We start from the raw sequence: 21,755 nt of genomic DNA on the forward strand, positions 1-21,755 counted from the left end.
ATGCAACAGTCTAGGTGGTACGCTTCTTTGGGGCTTCTCCACACCGTAACTCTCCCGGATGTGGGGAAAACAGTAAAGGTGGACTCATCAGAGAACAATACATGTTTCACATTGTCCACAGCCCAATATTTGCGCTCCTTGCACCATTGAAACCGACGTTTGGCATTGGCATGAGTGACCAAAGGTTTGGCTATAGCAGCCCGGCCGTGTATATTGACCTTGTGGAGCTCCTGATGGACAGTTCTGGTGAAAACAGGAGAGTTGAGGTGCACATTTAATTCTGCCGTGATTTGGGCAGCCGTGGTTTTATATTTTTTGGATACAATCCGGGTTAGCACCAGAACATCCCTTTCAGACAGCTTCCTCTTGCGTCCACAGTTAATCCTGTTGGATGTGGTTCGTCCTTCTTGGTGGTATGCTGACATTACCCTGGATACCGTGGCTCTTGATACATCACAAAGACTTGCTGTCTCGGTCACAGATGCACCAGCAAGACGTGCACCAACAATTTGTCCTCTTTTGAACTCTGGTATGTCACCCATAATGTTGTGTGCATTTCAATATTTTGAGCAAAACTGTGCTCTTACCCTGCTAATTGAACCTTCACACTCTGCTCTTACTGGTGCAATGTGCAATCAATGAAGACTGGCTACCAGGCTGGTCCAATTTAGCCATGAAACCTCCCACAGTAAAATGACAGGTGTACACATCCATACAGGGGTTGGACAGAAGGATTTTTTATGACATATTGACTTTGTTTCTCAGTCTTCAGTCTTGGATGACAAGCCAGCTCTCTGCTGCTGTTGTCTGTGAAGCTCTCTGTGACACAGCCTCTCTTTTTCATTGGCTATTGGAAAAATGTGTTTGCAATTGAGTTGGTAATCTGTTAACGTTACCCGATTGTGTCCAGATATGTCTTAAGAAATTCAGACATGTTTGATTGACTGCAACTGAATTTGGATAGATGTTTTATACAGTTACATGCTTGCCCAGACAGTAGTCACGTACATCTGCTAAACAGTTTCACTTTCAAGTTCCCCAAGTTAGGAATCACAGCTATGCTTATCAAAGCTACATGAATGAATTTCTGCCTCTCTGGTCAGTAACTCACCGGTTCCACACATTCAAACTTCTTTCTCTCCTGAATCTCCTGCAGTTTGCACACATATTCAAGTGATTCCTCCTGAAAGTGCTGCCTGATGGTTTCCACCTGGCTGTCTGCCTGGAGAACACACATCATGATAATTACAGACATGTGCAGGGAGGGATGAAACACTCTCACACGCTTGCTGCTTGGAGAACTTCTTTTCCCTCAAAATACAGGATTAAATTATTCTTTAACACATTGGCAGTTGGTAAATCAACCACTGTCAGTAAACTTCACATAGAAATATCCTCAAATAGCAGGTCTGTTTCAGCCCACTGAACAATAAACAGTGACTCCTAATTTACCAAGCAAACACACAGATGCACATACACAGACACCTAACAGGAAAGACAGAAGGATGTCTAAGGAAGCACAAATTAAAAGAAGTGTTTAGTCAAGGATGGGATAATGTCAAAGTGAACTTTAATGCTTAAAAAATGCTGGAATAATTCAATTCAGTTTTATTTATATAGTGCCAATTCACAGCACATGTAATGTGAAGAAAAAAAGACCAACTTGCAGCAAACAAAGGATTTACTAAGATGGCCACTTTACCAAGAACAGCACCTTCACATAGAGCTCTGGCTAAGATAAATACCTCTTGTAGCTGTGGCTCCTTCTTCTTTGCTGACATATTTAAAAGCTTCTCCAGAGAGCTGTAGTACTTTTCTGTTTCTTTTTCATATTTTTTTCTTTCCGTCTTCGCGAGAAACAAACAAAACACAAAGAAGTCTGATTTCTTAATATTTAAAAGAATAAACTTGGTCTGCATTTTGAATTATAATTTGTAGTTAGCAAAAATGAATCATCATACGTTACCCTCACTTGACCGAGATGCTCCTTCCTGAAGCTCTCAAGGGGTTTCATTAAAGTCTCTGTGATGTTTCTCATCTAAGGCGAGAACAGATGTCATCTTCATTACTTTCATCTTAATTAAAATTATATTTCTTTGTAGTACTTGTAATATCTCAGGCGGACAGTGGAAACCAAATAATCCTTTTGGTGCACATAGTTACGTGCAAGATATCAATTTATGTTCCTCTTAAAATCATTGTATTGGGACTGTGCTGGATCTGTAAATGGAAACGAGGCAATAGTGGAGAAGGTGTGTTCAGGGTGATGTGCAGTGCTAGTTTTTTCAATGCATCATCCAACAATGAAAAGAGTATGCCACTAATGTAAACCTACAAAGACAAGGCCGTTCACCTAAACTGACAGGCTGCCAAGATGATCACATAATCAGCTAAACGTCGCAGACATTCAGGGTAACTCTTGAGGATCTGCAATCCACTGAGTGTTTTTGATGTACAGAGCACCCTCATCCACATGTTTACCGTGTCCCATACACGGCTTGTGGAAAACCGCAAATGGGAATTCTCATGGCTTTCCAGATCTATGGAGTGCATGACTAGTTGTCCTGAAAAGAGATTCTTCCACCTGAGCTGTGGATCTCTGCAGATCCTCAAGAGTTACCATGAATGTCTGCGACGTTTAGCTGATTATGTGATCATCTTGGCAGCCTGTCAGTTTAGGTGAACGGCCTTGTCTTTGTAGGTTTACATTAGTGGCATACTCTTTTCATTGTTGGATGATGCATTGAACAGTTCTCTGGGAAATATCCAAAGCTTCATGGGAATTTTTTTAAAACCCAACCTGGCTTCAAACTTTTTACAACATTCCCTGACTTGTTTGCTGTGATCCTTGGCCTTCACATTTCTGTGAACATCGGAGGCCTTCCCAGAACAGTTTTATTAAGACTGAGGTTAAACTACACGCATGATTACCAATTAACCGACCTTTGAAGGCATCTGAACTGGATTTTATTTTGAGGAATCAAAGTAAAGAGAGCTGAATACAAATCTACATCCTACTTTTCAGATTTTCAATTGCAAAAGAAAGTTTAAATCCAAAGTTTAAATGCTTTCTGCTGGTCAGTAACATAAAATGCAATGTTTGTCAGTGTAACAGCAAAATATGAAAAGGTACAAATTCATTTGGAAGGCACTGTAGCTCACAGGCACACAAAATGGAAGCTCAGCTTTCATTTATGCAGGGTATTTACATGTTTACTTATATTTCCAAAGAAGAAAATAAAAATGTATGCTTTTCATCAGTTTATGTAAAGTACTAACATGTATGAACTAAGTATGAACAGTGAATTTAAATAGAACTTAAGACACATAACGTTGTTTTTTTTTTTTTCCTGTAGTGTTTCTGCTGTGCTGGCTGCAGGGCATGTCTGCACATGCATACTGCCTTCCTCAGTTTGCTGCGTGATGTCATCACTCTGTACTGAGGGCTGCTTACCGCTGTGGTCTGAGCTTGGCACAACAATCATCTCAGTCAGCCTCTGATGACGGTTCTTACATTAACCTCAGACGCTACACACAGACATTACCAAGAAAACTGACATTTATACAAAGTCTCAAGCACTGCAGAACTCTGCAAGCCTGTTCAAGGACTATCCCTAGTCATCCTAATGACTCCAAAGTACTCCTGCTTCCTACTCAGGGTGTGATTGCAGTAGCTCTTAAAATACCAGGATTTAACAATGCTATCTCAGTCACATGTTGGTTTTATAAGTAAGGAGTTGTAGAGCTGTGGACTTACTCCCAGTTGCTCCTTCTGAGATCTATCTTGTTATGTAAACCTACATTGTTTTAATGTCCACATGCACTCCAGTCATCTGTGCAGCCACTCCCAGGCACCTGATATGAGTGAACCAGAAACAGAAACGGTGACGAAAAACTGTTCAAACATTACCAATAATTGAGGAACCGGCTTATTGTGTCAACTGAATAATGTGGACTAGAAAAGTATTTTAAACAACCATCTTTGAATATCTTAAATACAAGTAGCAAAGCTTTTTAGGATTATTGTAAAGTAAAATGATTCTCACAGTGAACTAATATCTGGGACACAGATGCATGTGCAGACCAGTAATCAATTCCTACATAGTGTTGATATGTCCAATATGTCTGTATGTTAAGTGTCTGTATAAAAACCATGCATGTGACTGCAAACAGGCTCTAAAGGTTATTAAAACTTATTGTACTGTAGTGTTTTCAAAATAAAAAAGAATACTATTAAAAACAATTTACTGAAGGATTATTCTTTACATTTGAAATGAAAAAGCATCATTAACAAAAATGTATTTGATTGAAAAGTATGTCTGACTTAACATATAAGACGAAACAGCTTATTTCAACATCGGAGGAAGCTCAACCAATGAGGCGCATCTGCAGATATGGATCAGTTACGGTACCAAGGTATACCAAGGTTTTAAAAAGTTGCTAAACATTTTTTTTGTACTAATCCTACAAGTTAAAGTCCTTTTAATGAGTTGGTAAAGAACATGTAGGAGTGACCACGCCTTGAAACTAAAGGAGGACCACCCATCATTCTTATTAAGGTAAAATTGTGTTAAAACTGTAGTTGGCAAGCTACTATAATTAACCAGCTAATATCGACATGTTATAGTGGTGTTACACTACACTACAAAGAACGACAAGCAGATCAACTCTAAATTGTGCCTCTTCTCCATTCCATTTGAGCTTTTCCCAGCACTGCGGTGTGCGGTAAAATCTGTAGCTTGTCATTCTCTCTGCTACCTCGCTGAACATTTCCTCATGGCGCTGACATACAGCTGACCACACTAATGGCCAATCAGTGAACAGCACTCTGTTTACGTCACATTTCGGCCCTGCTCATCCCCGATGGCACCTGCTGACGAGCAGGGCCCAAGAGAGCCAGTACTGGGCCAGAAAAGCCAGTAATGGAAACGCTCTCAAAATGGGCAGAGTGGAGTAGAGCCGACCAAAGTAGAGCCTATGGAAACAAGGCATTCTTGATCAACAAGTTCTGACCACCAATGGGTCTCAGAGTAGGTAGTTTTGAAGAAAATCAGAGGTCAGAAATCAACCCAAAAATACTATGAGTAACTTTTTGTAGGTAGATTTAATTTACCACATTCTTACACTAAACTGTGTTTAGGCAGCAGAAATCTTTCATCATCCAATCCAACTCCAATCCAACTTTATTTATAAAGCACTTTTGCCCCACAGCAGACCAAAGTGCTGTACAGAACCTAGATTCAACACAGCTCATAATACAAACACAAAACACAACTAATTCAAACAAAACACAACACCTTACACAGTGTCAAAAGCCAAAGAAAACAAGTAGGTTTTAAGACGCGTTTTAAAAACAGACAGTGAAGAGGACTGTCTGAGTTGGAGGGGCAGCTCGTTCCAAAGTTTAGGAGCTGCTGCAGCAAAAGATCGATCTCCCTTTAGTTTAAGTCTGGTCTTAGGGACCCTCAGGAGCAGTTGATCAGCTGATCTAAGGGAGCGGGAGGGATTATAGGGATGCAGCAGATCAGCCAGGTAAGGGTGGGGCAAGGCCATTCAGAGATTTAAAAACAAATAAAAGTATTTTAAAATGGATCCTAAAAGGCACAGGCAGCCAGTGAAGTGAAGATAAGATGGGAGGAAATGTGCTCATATTTACGTGTGCCAGTTGAAACCCTCGCTGCAACATTTTGGACCCTTTGCAGTTGGGCAACGGAGGACCCACTAACCCACAGATAAAGTGCATTACAGTAATCCAGCCGGGTGGTAATAAAGGCATGGATCACTGTCTCAAAATGTCTTTTTGGAATAAAGTATTTTATTTTGGCTATCTGCCTCAAATGATAAATACTCCTTTTAACAACTGACCTGATGTGGTTGTCTAATTTGAGATCGGGATCTATTTCAACTCCTAAATTTCTCACTAACAATTTATTGTACTGAGTCGAGGAACCTAGATTTATAGGGGAGTGACCCGCAGTACCTCCAAAAACCATAACCTCAGTCTTGGTTTCATTAAAAGTCAAAAAATTAATTGCCATCCAGGCCTTCAGGTCCTCAAGACACCTAAGAAGTGAGTCTATCGCAAACAAATTTGACTTTTTAAGAGGGACATATCATGACTCAGATTCATTTATGAGCCAATAGTTAGACATCATGAGATGAGCAGCAGCAAAACATTTTAATTATATGAAGCAAAGCTCTAATTTTGCCACAAAGCTTTTTGTATTGTGACCTTATCAGAAATGCTTGGTGGCGCTGAACTTATTTTACACAAACAGATAAAAAAAAATAAAAAACATGTGGGGACCTAAGCAATAATTGCACAACAGTGTATGTGCATCTCAGACCAACACCCTTATTTTTCCCAGGGTTGCAGGTCCAGTTTGACATGTTCTCACCATCAGCTCCCTTTGGTCTTCTAGGTTTTTGAGGAATGAGGAAAACTCTTGCAAAGACTCATCTATAAAAAAAACAAACAAAACAAAATGATTAAAATTGTTTATTATTCCTGTCTGTCTCAAATATATCTCAGTGGCTCTATGAGCATCAATCCAGATGCACCTAATATTAATGAACATCCGCTGCAAATGAGGTCTTCTGGCAAAATTCTAAATTATTCAGGTGTTTGTAGACAACAACACAGGAACAGTTTAAATAAAGGTAAATCAAAGTAATTTTACTAGCTTGTTATCTAAATTCAACAGTAATTCCTAATTTTAATGACTACTATGGTCTCCGAATTATTTGAGGTGCTCTACTAAGTACTAAAGATGCAAGAGTTTTGAAATTGCAGTAGTTGTTAAAAGTATTTAATTTGGAAACTCACTTGTAAAATTAGTTGTGCTAAGCAGTTTATTTCATACTTATTTGATTAGTTTATTGCAAAGACCTGCTAGTTTTAATATTCTGTCAATTAACCTAATATGCAGTGGGGGGAAAATTAATAAAAAAATACTTAAAAGAAATTGCAGTGGGGGTGGAATCATTTTAGGTACAACTGTGACTATTCCTAAGTTGCTGGAAAAAGAAGTGTAAACAAACATTTGAAGTGCACATCTAGTGGTTAGTTTTTTTTTTTTTTTTTTTTCATCACATCTCTTACCAATGCATCTCTCATCATCTGTCTTTGCATCGCCGATGTACTCAAACTGAAACTCTCCAAGGCACTGGGCAAACTTTCGCTGAGCCATCCCAAGCTCTGAAAGATTATTGCACACAGAAAAAAATAATTATACAAAATCATATTACATCCACAGTTATAAGAGATATCACACAAACCAAAAATAACTTGAGGAAACATGATATACTAAGAAATGATAAATAGTCTGGGGTTTGAATGTGTCGTAAAAGGTAGGTTTGATGTGTTTAAGTTGACCACAATGGTAACATCCTGTCTGACTATATTCTGGTACATCCTGTTTAATGCACATGCATGTGCACCGCAGAGGAAGACACCACAAAAAAGAGTAACTTGGTATCTGTCTGCAAGCATGTTAACAAAGTGAGCCTTCAAAATATTCACCAGATGTTATGCAAATTCTAGACATACAAACAAATACAGAGAAAATACCACATCAAGATTAGGATTAGTATATCTTTTGTTATTTATTTATATTGTCAAATATATGAACCTAAAGTACTGGTGATAATATGTAATGTCAACCGCAGCATCAGCAGATTTACAGCAACATTCTCCGATGTGACAAAGTGGTTGAGTCTGTATTTATGCACCACTTGTCCCATCAGTATATTCACAGTTCATTGTATCTTTCATAGTTACGTTTTATAGTTATTCTAAATCCTTTCGTTTAACATTGCTGTTGGAACTTTGCTGCTCATATTATCCTGGGCTTGTTTGTGGTAGCGTGATGTTACAGTTTACATCTAAGCATATGTTTAAAGTAACCACTATTGAACCATTAGTTATTGTTTACCCCTATGTTCTGATCCTACATCCAGGGCAGGTGGGAGGGGCCAGCCCAGCACTTCCTGTTTATACAGGTCATGATGTCATTGATTGTCGCCAGGTAGAACCAATCTATGCTGCATGGCATAGATTATTGTATTTTGTAAAACATTTATTTGTGTAGAGTTCATAAATTAGATTAATAGTCTTATTCCTGTTTTGTTGTTTAGATTGTATTGTTTGGTATAATCTTTTTTTCCTCAAGGGTGCACACTAATGAGAGTCAGGTGTGTTTTAGTACATTTTTTGCAATTAGGGCTTAGGATTGAAACTTGTGTAAATAAAATGGACCAAGAAGAAACCAAAATGATCTGCTGATGCTGTCTGTCTACCGCTTGAAACCTTCTTAAGTACACATTCAGCTCTGGTCCTAACATCCTTCCTAGGTGCCCCAATCGCACAAAGTAGCAACAGAATCAAAACCAATTGAGGACAGCTGCGCTCAGGCCACCTTCAGAGGTCGCCTGGGACCTTTATCTGCATTAGTTTAGCAGTCTGAATGGAAACCTGGTGCTGGTCACAAGCATGCTTGCTGTATCACACAAAAAATAGAAAATATAAATGCATATGTATTATTATTTACAGAACAACTGCACACACACAAAACAAAACTGATATGGGTCCCTGAATCTCAATCTGACAAAATAACAATAAAGGTGCTTAGAAGTACACACAAAACTGCAACTGACTGAGAGGAACCACATCTGATTAAAATACATTAAATCCAATGAAATTTCAACAGAAATAACTAGAAGAAAACCAGAAGTTGCTGCTTGGTTTCTTTAGCCTAAAAACATATAGCTACAGGGTTCTGCTGACCTATGTCTGGATAATAAAATTATATTTCTAGGCCAAAAAAATAAGAAATCTATAAACAACATTGTTAAAATCAAGCATGTTTCCCACTAAATATCTATATTTTAATGAACTAGAATAACTATCTGTAGGAACATTGTGAGAGTGAATATTTGGCTAAAAGTTTTAATAAACTGAACGAAAGGAATCAAAAAGAGGAAGGCATCCACTTTTGTTGGAATTAAACTGACTAAAGTATAACCAAGATGCCCACTAAGTTTTCTCTGTAGTGAAACGTCTATTTGGATGTTAGCCAACTGCAGCAAAAATAATAACTTCAGTTTTATTTTCATTAAACTTTAGAAAATTTGAGGTCATCCAAGCTTCAACCTCGGTGACACAATCAAACAGAAGTCTCAGTAATAATTACAGGACTTTTTTAAATGCCGTAATACCAAAACTGCCCTATTGTTAAGGAAATCTTATCAGCTTGCTGTAGGACTATGACTGCAGACATTTGTAGACCTGGCATTAACCAGCATTAACCAGCATTGTGACTGGATTTAGTTAAAGGGGCAACTTTAAGCATGAGTGTTCACACCTGGCTTTAAAATCCATCGTAGAATCTGGCTGAAGTTATTTATTATAATCTGAATAATCATCATTATTTAACCTATAGATCCTGATAAGAGAGGACAGGAAAGCTGAGTGTGCTGCTGATTTCTACACTTTTCTATGCTTTCTGCCTATAAATCATATGAAGAACAATGAGTACATGCTACATACATCTAGAGAGCTCTCGTTATGACTGATATAAAAACATTTTCTGAAAAGTGTTTTAGCCTGTTCATAAATATGAAATCAACACCCTTGTGAGGATGATCAGTTGGATACTTCACCTCCAAATGGGAAAAAAAAAAGACGGAAATCTATTTAATTTAACAGCTGAACATTTTGGCTCTGTAAAGCATTTCTCAAAAGAATTAAGTGGTATTGCTTCAAATAATGGCCATAAAAAGTTGTCAAGAATGTAAAAGAAACTTATATAAGACATTATTATTTTCACTTATTATTTATTAAACTTCAACTTGAAATGCGCAGGCTACATCTTAAATTTTTAGGGCTGAGAGGAGTCCACATTTATGCCTTTTCACATACATATCAACCATGATAAACACTGACAATGCACAATAAAGGACATACACTCCGGTTCTTAAACTAAGACATCTAACTTTCTGCCCACAACCTTCGTACGGCCAAGGATACTTTGATCTATACAACGGAAAGTATTTTGCCAAACGTAAGTCTGCCAACAGAGGCGATTATTGAGGCATTTATAAGATGAATGTAGCCATTTTATCTGAAGCAACTGTAAATCTAAGAGTATCCAAACCAAACAGACAGCAGGAATCCAAGCTGGCACGGGTGAGTCCATAAAAGGTGAGGCTCGTCTTTTCGTTTTTATTCACAGTAAGTGGAATGACGGCAGTCAACGCAAACAGGTGACATGTTTTTTGACAAACTGTCAATAAATAAAGTTAAAAGCAATCAAGCAATTTGGACGTCAAAAGTAGAGGTTAACAGTATTAGAAAAACATGAAATGCCTGATACAGTTCAGTATGGCAACAATGAGGCTATTTCTCACCCCTTTTACACCTCTGTTCTAATGCTGCACAAAGTCCCGTTTGAGAATCTCAGGCGCTACCATATGAATCGGTTATAGTTCTGGTTTGGTTTGGTTTCTCAATATATCAACTACACACACCTTTGGCTCTGCACATAATTAAATTAATGACAGCTCACATTGCGCTTGGCAATAAAACAATTACAAGAATTTATCGCGAAAGAGATAATGTCACTGACAATGATAAACGTAGGCTTTAAAGTTCAATAAGACAGAAAATACCAACAGGCAGCACATGTAGCCAGCATCATTTAAGCATTTTTACAAGATGAAGACGAGACAGCAAATATTATTTGATTGGTTTATATTATTTTCTGGAGTACTGCACATTAATATACTGCTACTTGAGAAAGTGTAATTTTGAATCTGAATCATCTTGCAATACTAATTGAGTGTAGTAGCTCTATAGCATAATCCACAATTCTTGGATCTGGGTATCTATAACTTCGCGTTTATGGTTTCCTAACAATCAGAATTGCTGCAGGTATCTTCTTATATTAGCAAACAGCATATAATTGAGATTTTACTCAGAAAATATTTTTTAAATGATATGGTTTGATGGTTCTACTGTTGTATCTTGTACAGAAAATACTTAAGTGACGTCTGTTTTGCCCCTGATAGCTTATTTCTTTTTAAACAAAGTACACTGCTCAAAAAAATAAAGGGAACACTTAAACAACACAATATAACCAGTGGCAGATGCTGGTCCTTCAAGGAGGGGAAACTCAATTTCAAGATCGCTGGTTCGCTCATTTTGCTGTCAATCAAAAAGGGATTCAGCCTCAGACAGATCATCCAATCATCATGCAGAAGCTGAGCGTCCAGGTCAGCCGAGGCCAGCCCACTGCCCCATAGACCCCCAGAGACGCTGAGCGTCCGATGGGTGGGACAAAGCCCAGCATTTTTGCTTCGCTATTGAACTCACTGTTTAAATCACTGTGAAGCTGCGGGAATGAGTGAGAGGAAAGCCGTGTCGTTACCAGTGATAAGAAGCTGATTCTGAACAAAAGTTAAACGCGTTGTAGCACATATTTAGTCAATGACATGTACACACAACAGTATATATTTGTTCACTTATTTTTAGACATTTTAGGGGAAGCTGAGCTTCCTTTGCAGTCTTGGAGCAATCGCCACTGAATATAACTCCAAGTAAATCAAACTTCTGTGAAATCAAACTGTCCACTTAGGAAGCAACACTGATTGACAATCAATTTCACATCTGTTGTACAAATAGAAAAGACAACAGGGGGAAATCTTTGGCGATTATCAAGACTCACTCAATAAAGGAGTGGTTCTGCAGGTGGGGACCACAGACCACTTCTCAGTACCTATGCTTTCTGGCTGATGTTTTGGTCACTTTTGAATGTTGGTGGTGCTTTCACACTCGTGGTAGCATGAGACGGACTCTACAACCCACACAAGTGGCTCAGGTAGTGCAGCTCATCCAGGATGGCACATCAATGCGAGCTGTGGCAAGAAGGTTTGCTGTGTCTGTCAGCGTAGTGTCCAGAGCCTGGAGGCGCTACCAGGAGACAGGCCAGTATACCTGGAAACGTGGAGGAGGCCGTAGGAGGGAAACAACCCAGCAGCAGGACTGCTACCTCCGGCTTTGTGCAAGGAGGAACCGGAGGAGCACTGCCAGAGCCCTGCAAAATGACCTCCAGCAGGCCACAAATGTGCATGTGTCTGCACAAACAGTTAGAAACCGACTCCATGAGGATGGTATGAGGGCCCAACGTCCACAAATGGGGGTTGGGCTCACAGCCCAACACCGTGCAGGACGCTTGGCATTTGTCAGAGAACACCAGGATTGGCAAATTTGCCACTGGTGCCCTGTGCTCTTCACAGATGAAAGCAGGTTCACACTGAGCACATGTGACAGACGTGACAGAGTCTGGAGACACCGTGGAGAGCGATCTGCTGCCTGCAACATCCTTCAGCATGACCGGTTTGGCAGTGGGTCAGTAATGGTGTGGGGTGGCATTTCTTTGGAGGGCCGCATGGCCCTCCATGTGCTCGCCAGAGATAGCCTGACTGCCATTAGGTACCTAGATGAGATCCTCAGACCCCTTGTGAGACCATATGCTGGTGCAGTTGGCCCTGGGTTCCTCCTAATGCAGGACATTGCTAGACCTCATGCGGCTGGAGTGTGTCAGCAGTTCCTGCAAGACATTGAAGCTATGGACTGGCCCGCCCATTCCCCAGACCTGAATCCGATTGAGCACATCTGGGACATCATGTCTCGCTCCATCTGATCTGAAGAAGCCTCTGACTGAAGACACTCTGTTGTTGTAGGACAGTCTCATGAAGAGGATGCTCAGGGATTTCCATAATGTTCTTCATTTTATGAAGAATCCGTCTTTCCACAATGATCTCCAGAGGTTCCAGAGGAGTACCCAGAACAGAGCCAGCCTTTTTTATCAGCTTGTTGAGCTTTTTTAAGTCCCTTGCTCTGATGCTGCTTCCCCAGCAGATGATGGTAGAAGAGATCACACTCTCCACAACAGACTTATAGAAGATATGCAGCATCTTGCTGCAAACACCAAAGGACCTAAGCTTCCTCAAGAAGTACAGTCTGCCCTGTCCCTTCTTGTAGATGGCTTCACAGTTGCATCTCCACTCCAGTCTGATGTCCAGGTGAACACTGAGGTATTTATACTCCTCCACCACCTCCACTTCTTCTCCCATGATAGAAATAGTTTTTGACTTATTCCTTTTTCTCTTAAAATCTACAATTATCTCCTTTGTTTTAGTCACGTTCAAAATGAGATGATTGTTTCCACAACATGCCACAAAGCGGTCCACCACCTTCCTGTACTCAGCTTCTTGTCCATCTCTGATCCCCCCCCACGACTGCAGAATCATCCGAGTATTTCTGCAGATGACAGGAGTCTGTCTTGTACTGGAAGTCTAAGGTGTACAGAGTGAAAAGGAATGGTGAGAGTACAGTCCCCTGTGGTGCTCCTGTGCTGCTGACTACCTGGTTAGACTCACAACCCTTCAGTCTCACAAACTGTGGTCTGTTTGTCAGGTAGTCTTTGATCCAGGAGATTGTTGAGGCCTCCACCTGAGTCTTCTGGAGTTTCTGACAAAGCAAATCAGGTTGGATTGTATTAAATGCACTGGAGAAATCAAAGAACATGATCCTCACAGTGCTACTGGCTTTGTCCAGATGACAGTGGGTTTGTTGAAGCAGGTGTATGATGGCATCTTCAACTCCAACTCCACAGCGATAAGCAAACTGAAGGGGGTCCTGATGGTTTACTGTTTGCTTACTCAGGTGGGCCAACAGGAGTCTCTCTAGGACCTTCATGATGTGGGATGTCAGGGCAACAGGTCTATAGTCATTGAGGACTGATGGGTGAGTTTTCTTTGGTACCGGAACAAGACAGGAGGTCTTCCACAACACCGGAACCTTCTTCTGGGCCAGGCTAAGGTTGAAGAGGTGCTGCAGAATCCCACAGAGCTGCTCTGCACAGGCCTTCAGGACTCTAGGGCTGACATGATCTGGACCTGCAGCCTTATTCCTATTCAGTCTCTCCAGTTGTCTCTTCACCTGACTTCTTGAGACACACAGGTGGAAGGGGGAAGCAAAGGAAGCATCAGCATCTTCTGATATGGTTGATGGCAAACATGTAGAAGGGTCTAGGGCTGAGGTGGAAGATGAAAAATGTGAGGTGTTACTGGACAGCTGTGGGTCCTGTGGGTCAAAGGAAGATGGAATGTCTGTTTGGCTGTGAGCAGGAGAGGAGGATGCAAAGCTTGTTTCTGAACTGAACCTATTGAAGAATGTGTTCAGTTCATTGGCTCTGTCCAGAACTCCATCGGTCAGATCATCCTTCTGCTTGAAGCCTGTGATCTTCTTCATCCCTGTCCACACATCTCTGATATTGTTTTGCTGGAGCTTGCTCTCCAGCTTCTTCTTGTACACCTCCTTGCTGTCTCTTATCTTGACTTTAAGTTGCTTCTGTATAATCCTCAATAGTTCTGTGTCTCCCTCTCTGAAGGCTCTTTTTTTCTTGTTAAGCAGGTCTTTCAGGTCACTGGTGATCCAAGGTTTGTTATTGGGGAGGCATCTCACAGTTCTGGTGGGGATGATGTTATCCACACAGAAGTTTATATAGTCGGTTACACACTCAGTCATGGCATTGATGTCCTCTCCATGTGGCTGGCACAGTGTGTCCCAGTCTGTAGCCTCAAAGCAACCTTGCAGAGCTTCTTCAGCTTCCTGTGACCATTTTCTCACAGTCCTCTTTATTACAGGTTGCCTCTGAACAAGGGGCTTATATTTCGAGCAGAGAAAAACAAGATTGTGATCTGATTTGCCTAGAGAAGGTCTTGCTGTAGAGATGTATGAGTCCTTGACATTTGCATAAAACAAATCCAATGTTTTGTTTTCTCTGGTAGAGCAGCTGACAAATTGTTGAAACGTTGGAAGGGTAGCAGAGTGAAGCATGGTTAAAATCCCCAGAAATTGCCACAAAAGCAATTTGTGTCTGGAGTTTAGCAACAACTGAGCTGATGGCATCACATGCAGTGTCAGCAACAGCGGAAGGTGGAACGTAAACTGTTGCCAAAATAACACTGGTGAACTCTCTGGGTAAATAATATGGACGAAAACTTACTGCCAACAGTTCAATATCTGGACTGCAGAGATGACACTTCACAGTAACATGTCCTGGATCACACCATCTGTTATTCACAAGTACTGCCAGTCCACCTCCTTTACGTTTGCCGCTCCTCTTTAAATCTCTGTCTGCTCGTATGGTTAAAAAGCCCGGCAGAGAGACGCTGGAGTCGGGGATATGATCCTGCAGCCATGTCTCAGTAAAACACATGATACTGCATGCCCGGTACTCTGGCTGGGCCCTTTGTAGGGCTTGGAGTTCATCCAACTTGTTTCCCAATGATCTCACGTTGCCCATCAAAATCGACAGAAGAGATTGTTTGAACTTCCTCCTTCTTTCTCTTCTCTTAGCTCCTCCTCTGCATCCACGGCGTCTCCTTTTCAACTCATCAGGGATTTCGGGTTGTAGCTGAAGCATTATTTGAGCTTTTGAGATATTAATCAGCTGCTCTCGGTTGTAAGAAACAACATGTTGCCATGGCAATGCATCATAACAAATGTCCAAAAATAGAAAGTATTAAGAAAAATCCTCCAAGCTGCACAGCATCCGACACTGGAGTGGACGGTCATCCAAAAAAAATCAACTGTATCCACCACAAGAGGAATAGTTCCCAAAAAAAGAATAAATCATAATCAAAAGTAACAGAGCTACTCCAACGTGCTGCCACCTTGAGCGGCGCAATTCTAGAAATTATGTATGTGACTCCAAATCCAGGCCTCCATTGGTTAATAAATTTGATTTCCATTGATGATTTTTGTGTGAATTTTTGTCAGCACATTCAACATTGTACAGAACAAAATATTCAATGAGAATATTTCATTCATTCAGATCTAGGATGTGTTATTTGAGTGTTCCCTTTATTTTTTGAGCAGTACATTTAAGAAGACAAAAATTAATTTTTCCTTTTAATTCACTACTTTTTTTTCTTCTTCATATCAGTTTTATATAATTTTCAGTGTACAAAACGTTCCGTAGCTTAATGGTAATCCAAGCTTGAAGGTTTTCATGTTCTCTGAGGCTCTATACTTTGAAGGGGTTTACCAGAGGAACATGGGGAACAAAAGAGTGACCTTTCGAAGGCTATGCTTAACAGCTTTCAAAGAAAAAATAAAGGTTTTAATCTAACATTGTGCTGCTTTTCATTTTAGTGTTTTATTTTGTATCCATGAAACCAGCACAATCTAGAAAAGGCACAATTTGGAGGTGTGCATCCTAGTTTCTAGGTGAGAGCCATACTCCAGCTCTGAAAGCATAAGAAGGGTGTGTCATGATGTATTTGCCTAAACCTAAAACAGCAGAGAACTCTGTAAATAGCAGCTCCCAAGCCCAGAGAGCTATAGTACTTGTAACTAAGTTGGATCGCTGCCAGTGCTGGATAGAGCAGACAAGAGCCAGTATGGTCATTCCCATTTTAAATTCTCAATCACAAACAAAAGTCAGTGAGCACGGGTCCCACATCACGACTGTTTCGATCTCTGCCCCGATGCTCCCACATGCTCCACCCAGGATCTCTTATGCTACCAACATAATAAACCACCCGAACATCACTGTTGATGTTTTTGTGCATGCCCAAAACAATCAGGAAACTCTCAAACACCATTGCATGCAATGTAGAGCGCCTTGCCTTAGTATACACTAGGAGACCTTACCAAGACCCTGCAGAGACCACATACCATTGTGGCTGATTTTAAATGGTTTTAATGCTGTGTGAAGAGCTCTTCACAGTCCTCCTTTCACCAATCCCTACACTAAAATGACTGGGGTGGATAATTCAGCCGCTCCACAACATAGTAAAAACATGTTTTGACAACATTACGCTAAACCTACACACTTTACTAAAAACATTAATTCACAAATGTGTGACATTAAGACAGCTGAGAGCTCAAATGACATGTTGCTCATGAATCAATAGTGTGATGCATCACTCTGAATGTTGTTGATTTAATATACAGATGTTTGTAGGGGTTTGTGAAGGTTACAGTTCACTCATTATTAAGCACATATATTAAGCAATATTTAGCTTTTTTTGAGCTGCTGTCATTGCGTTGAGGGGAAAACATTTTTAGCATTATTTTTAGTAGTTTATTAATAATTTAAACATGCATGTTCGTCATTTGTCAAAGGCAGGGGTAAGTTTTACATCTCTGAAAATCATAAAACGTGCATTCCTGGAACACCATTGCTAATGAACATCCATGCTGGCTCTTTATGAAAGCCATGTGCCCAAAGTGCACAAAACAGTCCGAAGTTATGACATAAAACAGGAAGAATGAATGTTGCTTGATTTTATGATGCTCCAGCAATAATGAAAATCAGACAACAAGCAGAGAAGGAAAAAAAACAGCAGCAGCCCTGATCAACCAAACCCAATGGAGAAATAAACAAAAGCTTCAGATGAGAGATGGACATGAAAGCTGCTCCCAGAAATACCACACACTCCAGGGCACACAACAGTCCAAGGCAAAGTCTTCTTCTGATTTTTGCCTTTTAAAGCAAGGTATTTCAGAGTAAACCTGGGAACTGTCAAACTTGGCTAGTTTGTAGGCAGAACACCAGAGACGCCCCAGAGTACAAGCTTCGAAGCATGAGTCATACAGACCCCTCCTCGCATGTATCTGAAATTGAAAGCAGAGTTCCTCCAATAACAGGGCAAGGAACAACAGCCAAAGTCTTTACTCTTTCACATAAACATTGGTGTCCCAGAAAGGGGCTTTCTAAATTATACACTTGCATTATACATGGAGTAGCTCCAACACAAGATGATGGTGTTTTGCAATAAAAACTGAAGAACACTGACATTTAGAAATGACTGTCAACTGAAATGTCCGCTGTCTAGAAAGTAAACTGGTGAAGCAAATGTATCACAGCAAAAACAGTAAGTTGGCAGTTACATAGAAACCACAGATGCTACATAAATGCTACACGCAGATCGATTCTAGCCATGTGATGTATTTCTGACATGCTCTGCTTTCACGTCATGCCTGCTGTGACACTGTGCTTTGATTATGCTTCGATTTATGCCCATCTGTTCATACCAACTGTGTTACGAGACTTTCCCTGTTTGCAGCTACAAAGTACTCCTAGCAGCACATTTTGGAATAACATTTACAATATGAACTACAACAACATTTAATTTCCATTTGGGATTATTAAAGAGTTTTAGAAATGAATTACATTGAATTTGTGATTACAAAATGTAATGAAACTAGGTTGATAGAAAAAGAAAGTACACCCTGTTTAAAACACTAATTGCTAACATTATCAGGACATAACAAAAGCAGTCTGATCTTTACCCAGTTATAAAATTATTGAAGTCTAACTTCAAGTGTATAAAACCAAAGAACCGATACCACACAGACTTTATTGATAAAACAAAAACTATGCCAAAATGGAATGGCTGCGTGTGAAAAAATAAGTACACCTTTGCTGCATCCGTAGGATTTAGATAGTACAGATCCATCAATCAGTCTACCAAAAGAATCAGCAATTTCCCTGATCAGCTCTGACAGGTAAATATCAAGTCAAATAATGAAAAAGAGATTTATTTATTTATTTGTTTTTTGGGCTGCATGGTGGCACAGTTGGTAGCATTGTTGCCTTGCATCAAGAAGGTCCTGGGTTCAACTCCTGGCCGATGGTATTTATGCATGGAGTTTGGATGTTTTCCCCGTGCATTCATGGGTTCTCACCAGGTACTCCAGCATCATCTAGTAACATGTATTTGAACTACTTTTTTCTATTTTAATAAACATTCATCATTTCCAGTTGATACACAAATTGAGAGAATTTGTTTTTCTTAATTTCTTGATTTTCTTTTGGATTCAAAACCAGAATTTCTATCAAATAGCCTGCAACACATTTTTGGAATGGAACCAGCAACCCTGACCTCACAGAAAAACAGACATTGACATCAGTGAGTAGCAAGTAGGTGCTGCTAATAAAATGCATATGATAAACTGACCATCAGTGACGAAAGTGGGAGTTTCTAAAACTAGGCTACTTACAAACATTTTGAAATCGCCCATTCTTCAGTAAGAAAATTTAAGCACAATTAAAAAAACATTCAAAACTCCTCTTAAAAAAAGGTCAGATCATGCAACATTCTGAAAAACTGCAAAATAAAAAATCTCAAGAGCTCCATCTCAGACTCTACTGCAGTTAGCATAGTAAACATAAATGACAGTACTATAAGAAAAACATGTAACAAGACCAAAGTAGAGATGCTTGACAACAATACAGAGCACCATATTTGACAAACTCCAAACAAAGCATAAAAAAAATCATAATCCCCTTTGGATGTCTGACCAGGCGCCTAGGGCTCTACCCAGGAATAGCCCAAGTCCCACCACCCTACTATGTCCCAAAGCCCAGACCTGGTGCGGATCATGGGGCTACCTGGTTGATCCTGCCGGTTGCAGATGATTGTTTCAAAGATTAAGCAACCAAGTCTAAGAATGCATGGCCAGTTCAGCAGCAGCCGTGAAAAACCCCAATCCGGCTGACAAGCACTGTTGTGAAGCAGTGATGATTTGGGCTTGTTCTTCAGCCACAGGACCTGGACACCTTGCAATAATTGATTGACCATGATCTCTTCTGTATACCAATGTATTCTAAAGTCAAATATGGTGCAATATGTTTGACAGCTGAAGCTTGACACTAACTAGGCCACCCACAGAACAAGCACATCTGCAAATGACTGAAAAGGAAAGAATCAACCTAGTGAAATTGGCTCAGTCAAAGTTCAGACCTGAACCCGCTGTGGTAGGACCTTCGGAGAATTTCACATACCCAAAATCCCACAAGCATCAAGAAGATTAACTGATGTTGTAGAAGAGTGGACTAAAATTCCTCCACAATGATGTGAGAGATTGATAAACTCAAACAGATAACAGGTACAAGAGATTATTCCTGCTAAAGGTGGTTCTATGAGCTACTAAAACGGTGTATGTAGCTTTTTCCACACATTTTTACACAGCGTGTCTTTATCTTTGTTTAATGACTATAAAGAGTGTAGAATCTGTTGTGTGTTTTCTATACTTGGCATTATATTTAATAGTTTAGAACCCTGTAAAGATTAGATTAGAAATGATTAAATATGCAAAATCCAAATATTGAAAGAGGGTTGAATGTCTTATTCCAATACTTTCATGATGACAAACTTTGTTTTAGAACATGGATGCTCCACCAAAGATTTTCCAAAACCAAAACCATGAAATGTAAGTCCATGTCAAAAGGCCAGCTGCTAAATAGTCCACAGTGTATTAACTGGCACTTGTTGGTGGGTTGTTTGTTATGATTTCTACAGCACGATCAGATTTGCCGCAGAGGTCAGAGCTGACCTGGGCCAGGCCCTCTGCGTTTCCAGTGTGGCTTTCCACAGCACTTCCTGTTTCACTCTCCCAACTTTTCCAGGCCGAATTTCTGCTCCACTCGACTCCAACCTTTGCTCCTGACCAAGCCGAATCAAACATCCCCTCCCAACGTGACCCTGCCCCCTAAACATGCATTACTTCATTCATGGCTTCCTGATCCTCAAAACAAGTGTGCAGGGAGAGGCTGCACAGCACAGCATCCGGTTAGCCCTGACTAAATGTTTGATTACACAGCTATGGTAAAATCATGATGGTATTTTGGAAGACATCTAATGCATTGAAATTCCTAACTGACAGAAGCACATTTGCACCAAAAAAGGAGCAGCAAACCTTCATAGTGAGCGTCTTTCTGCAGAAAGCCATAAAATCTGGTCCTCTTCAATAAGTTCACATCTTGTGCTAATGCAATTTTAATGAAAGATTGTGATGTTGCTCCTTGGCAGAACAAGTAATGTGATTACAGACCGGCGCAATCTGCCAAAGCACACCATGACAGGTTCCTCTTAAACTTGTCTGCCAAGGAGAAAGAGACCATCACATGACTGGGGTTTTCAAGTCCAGGAGCAGCCTTACTGCAACTATGCATTACCTCATCTTGCAGGTTTTATTGCAGCAATAAAAGTTAGAGCAACATCAAACCATTAATGATGACAATATTGCATAAAAAAACACAAGCTCTTTAGAAATAAGATGTTTGCTTAAGAAAACAATGAGTTGGTGCATGGAAGGGTACTACACTCAGGACATGGTTCCTGTGGAGGAAACCCTGTGAAACAGAAGCCAATCTGCATCATTCTCCACTAGTGGGCACTTCCATGTCATGACTCTCTGGCTCAGGGCCGGGTTTCAAAGTTTCCTTTCAGAACGAATGACTTTCCATAGTGGGACATCCTCTCAGCTGTAGCAGCCGAAGGAGTTAGAGACAGGTCGAGGGAGATAACAGCTCTGGTTCATGCTCCCCCAACACTTTTACTGAGGTCAAACCAAAAGTGAAACACTTCACCATGCAAATCTGGTGTAGCACCAAAATAAGAGTTTCTGAAATGAGTCAATGTTTATCACAGAAAGACAAGTCAACACATTTATCTGTGTGCCATGTATTTTAAAGCTTCCTTTTTAGTGATCAGAGATGGTCATATACAGAGGCTCACACTAAAAAAAAAAACAAAAACAAAAAACAGCTGAACACACACATTCTTCAACTGTAGCAATGCCACTTCCCAGAACTCAAACATGCAAAATACAAACTGCATTTAGAGAAAGAAACCTGCTGTTCTTCTGGGTGATCTGTGACAAGGAGAAACAAATG

The 21,755-nt window shown here is 40.2% G+C and overlaps 1 protein-coding gene across 4 annotated transcripts in view; it reads right to left on the reverse strand.

The window, feature by feature from the left end:
- arhgap10 (Rho GTPase activating protein 10) overlaps positions 1–21,755 on the reverse strand; it is an 82,855-nt gene that overhangs the window by 54,668 nt on the left and 6,432 nt on the right. For all 4 annotated transcript variants that reach the window (XM_047365096.1, XM_047365095.1, XM_047365097.1 and 1 more), the window contains 5 exons: positions 7,103–7,198; positions 6,399–6,460; positions 1,967–2,038; positions 1,746–1,847; positions 1,112–1,222 (listed from right to left, as the gene is read on the reverse strand). In XM_047365096.1, the coding sequence (XP_047221052.1) occupies positions 1,112–1,222; positions 1,746–1,847; positions 1,967–2,038; positions 6,399–6,460; positions 7,103–7,198 (443 nt within the window). The remainder of the gene's footprint in view (positions 1–1,111; positions 1,223–1,745; positions 1,848–1,966; positions 2,039–6,398; positions 6,461–7,102; positions 7,199–21,755) is intronic.

The sequence above is a fragment of the Girardinichthys multiradiatus genome, chromosome 5 (genome assembly GCF_021462225.1).
Source record: "Girardinichthys multiradiatus isolate DD_20200921_A chromosome 5, DD_fGirMul_XY1, whole genome shotgun sequence".
In the NCBI taxonomy this organism is placed as follows: Eukaryota; Metazoa; Chordata; class Actinopteri; order Cyprinodontiformes; family Goodeidae; genus Girardinichthys; species Girardinichthys multiradiatus.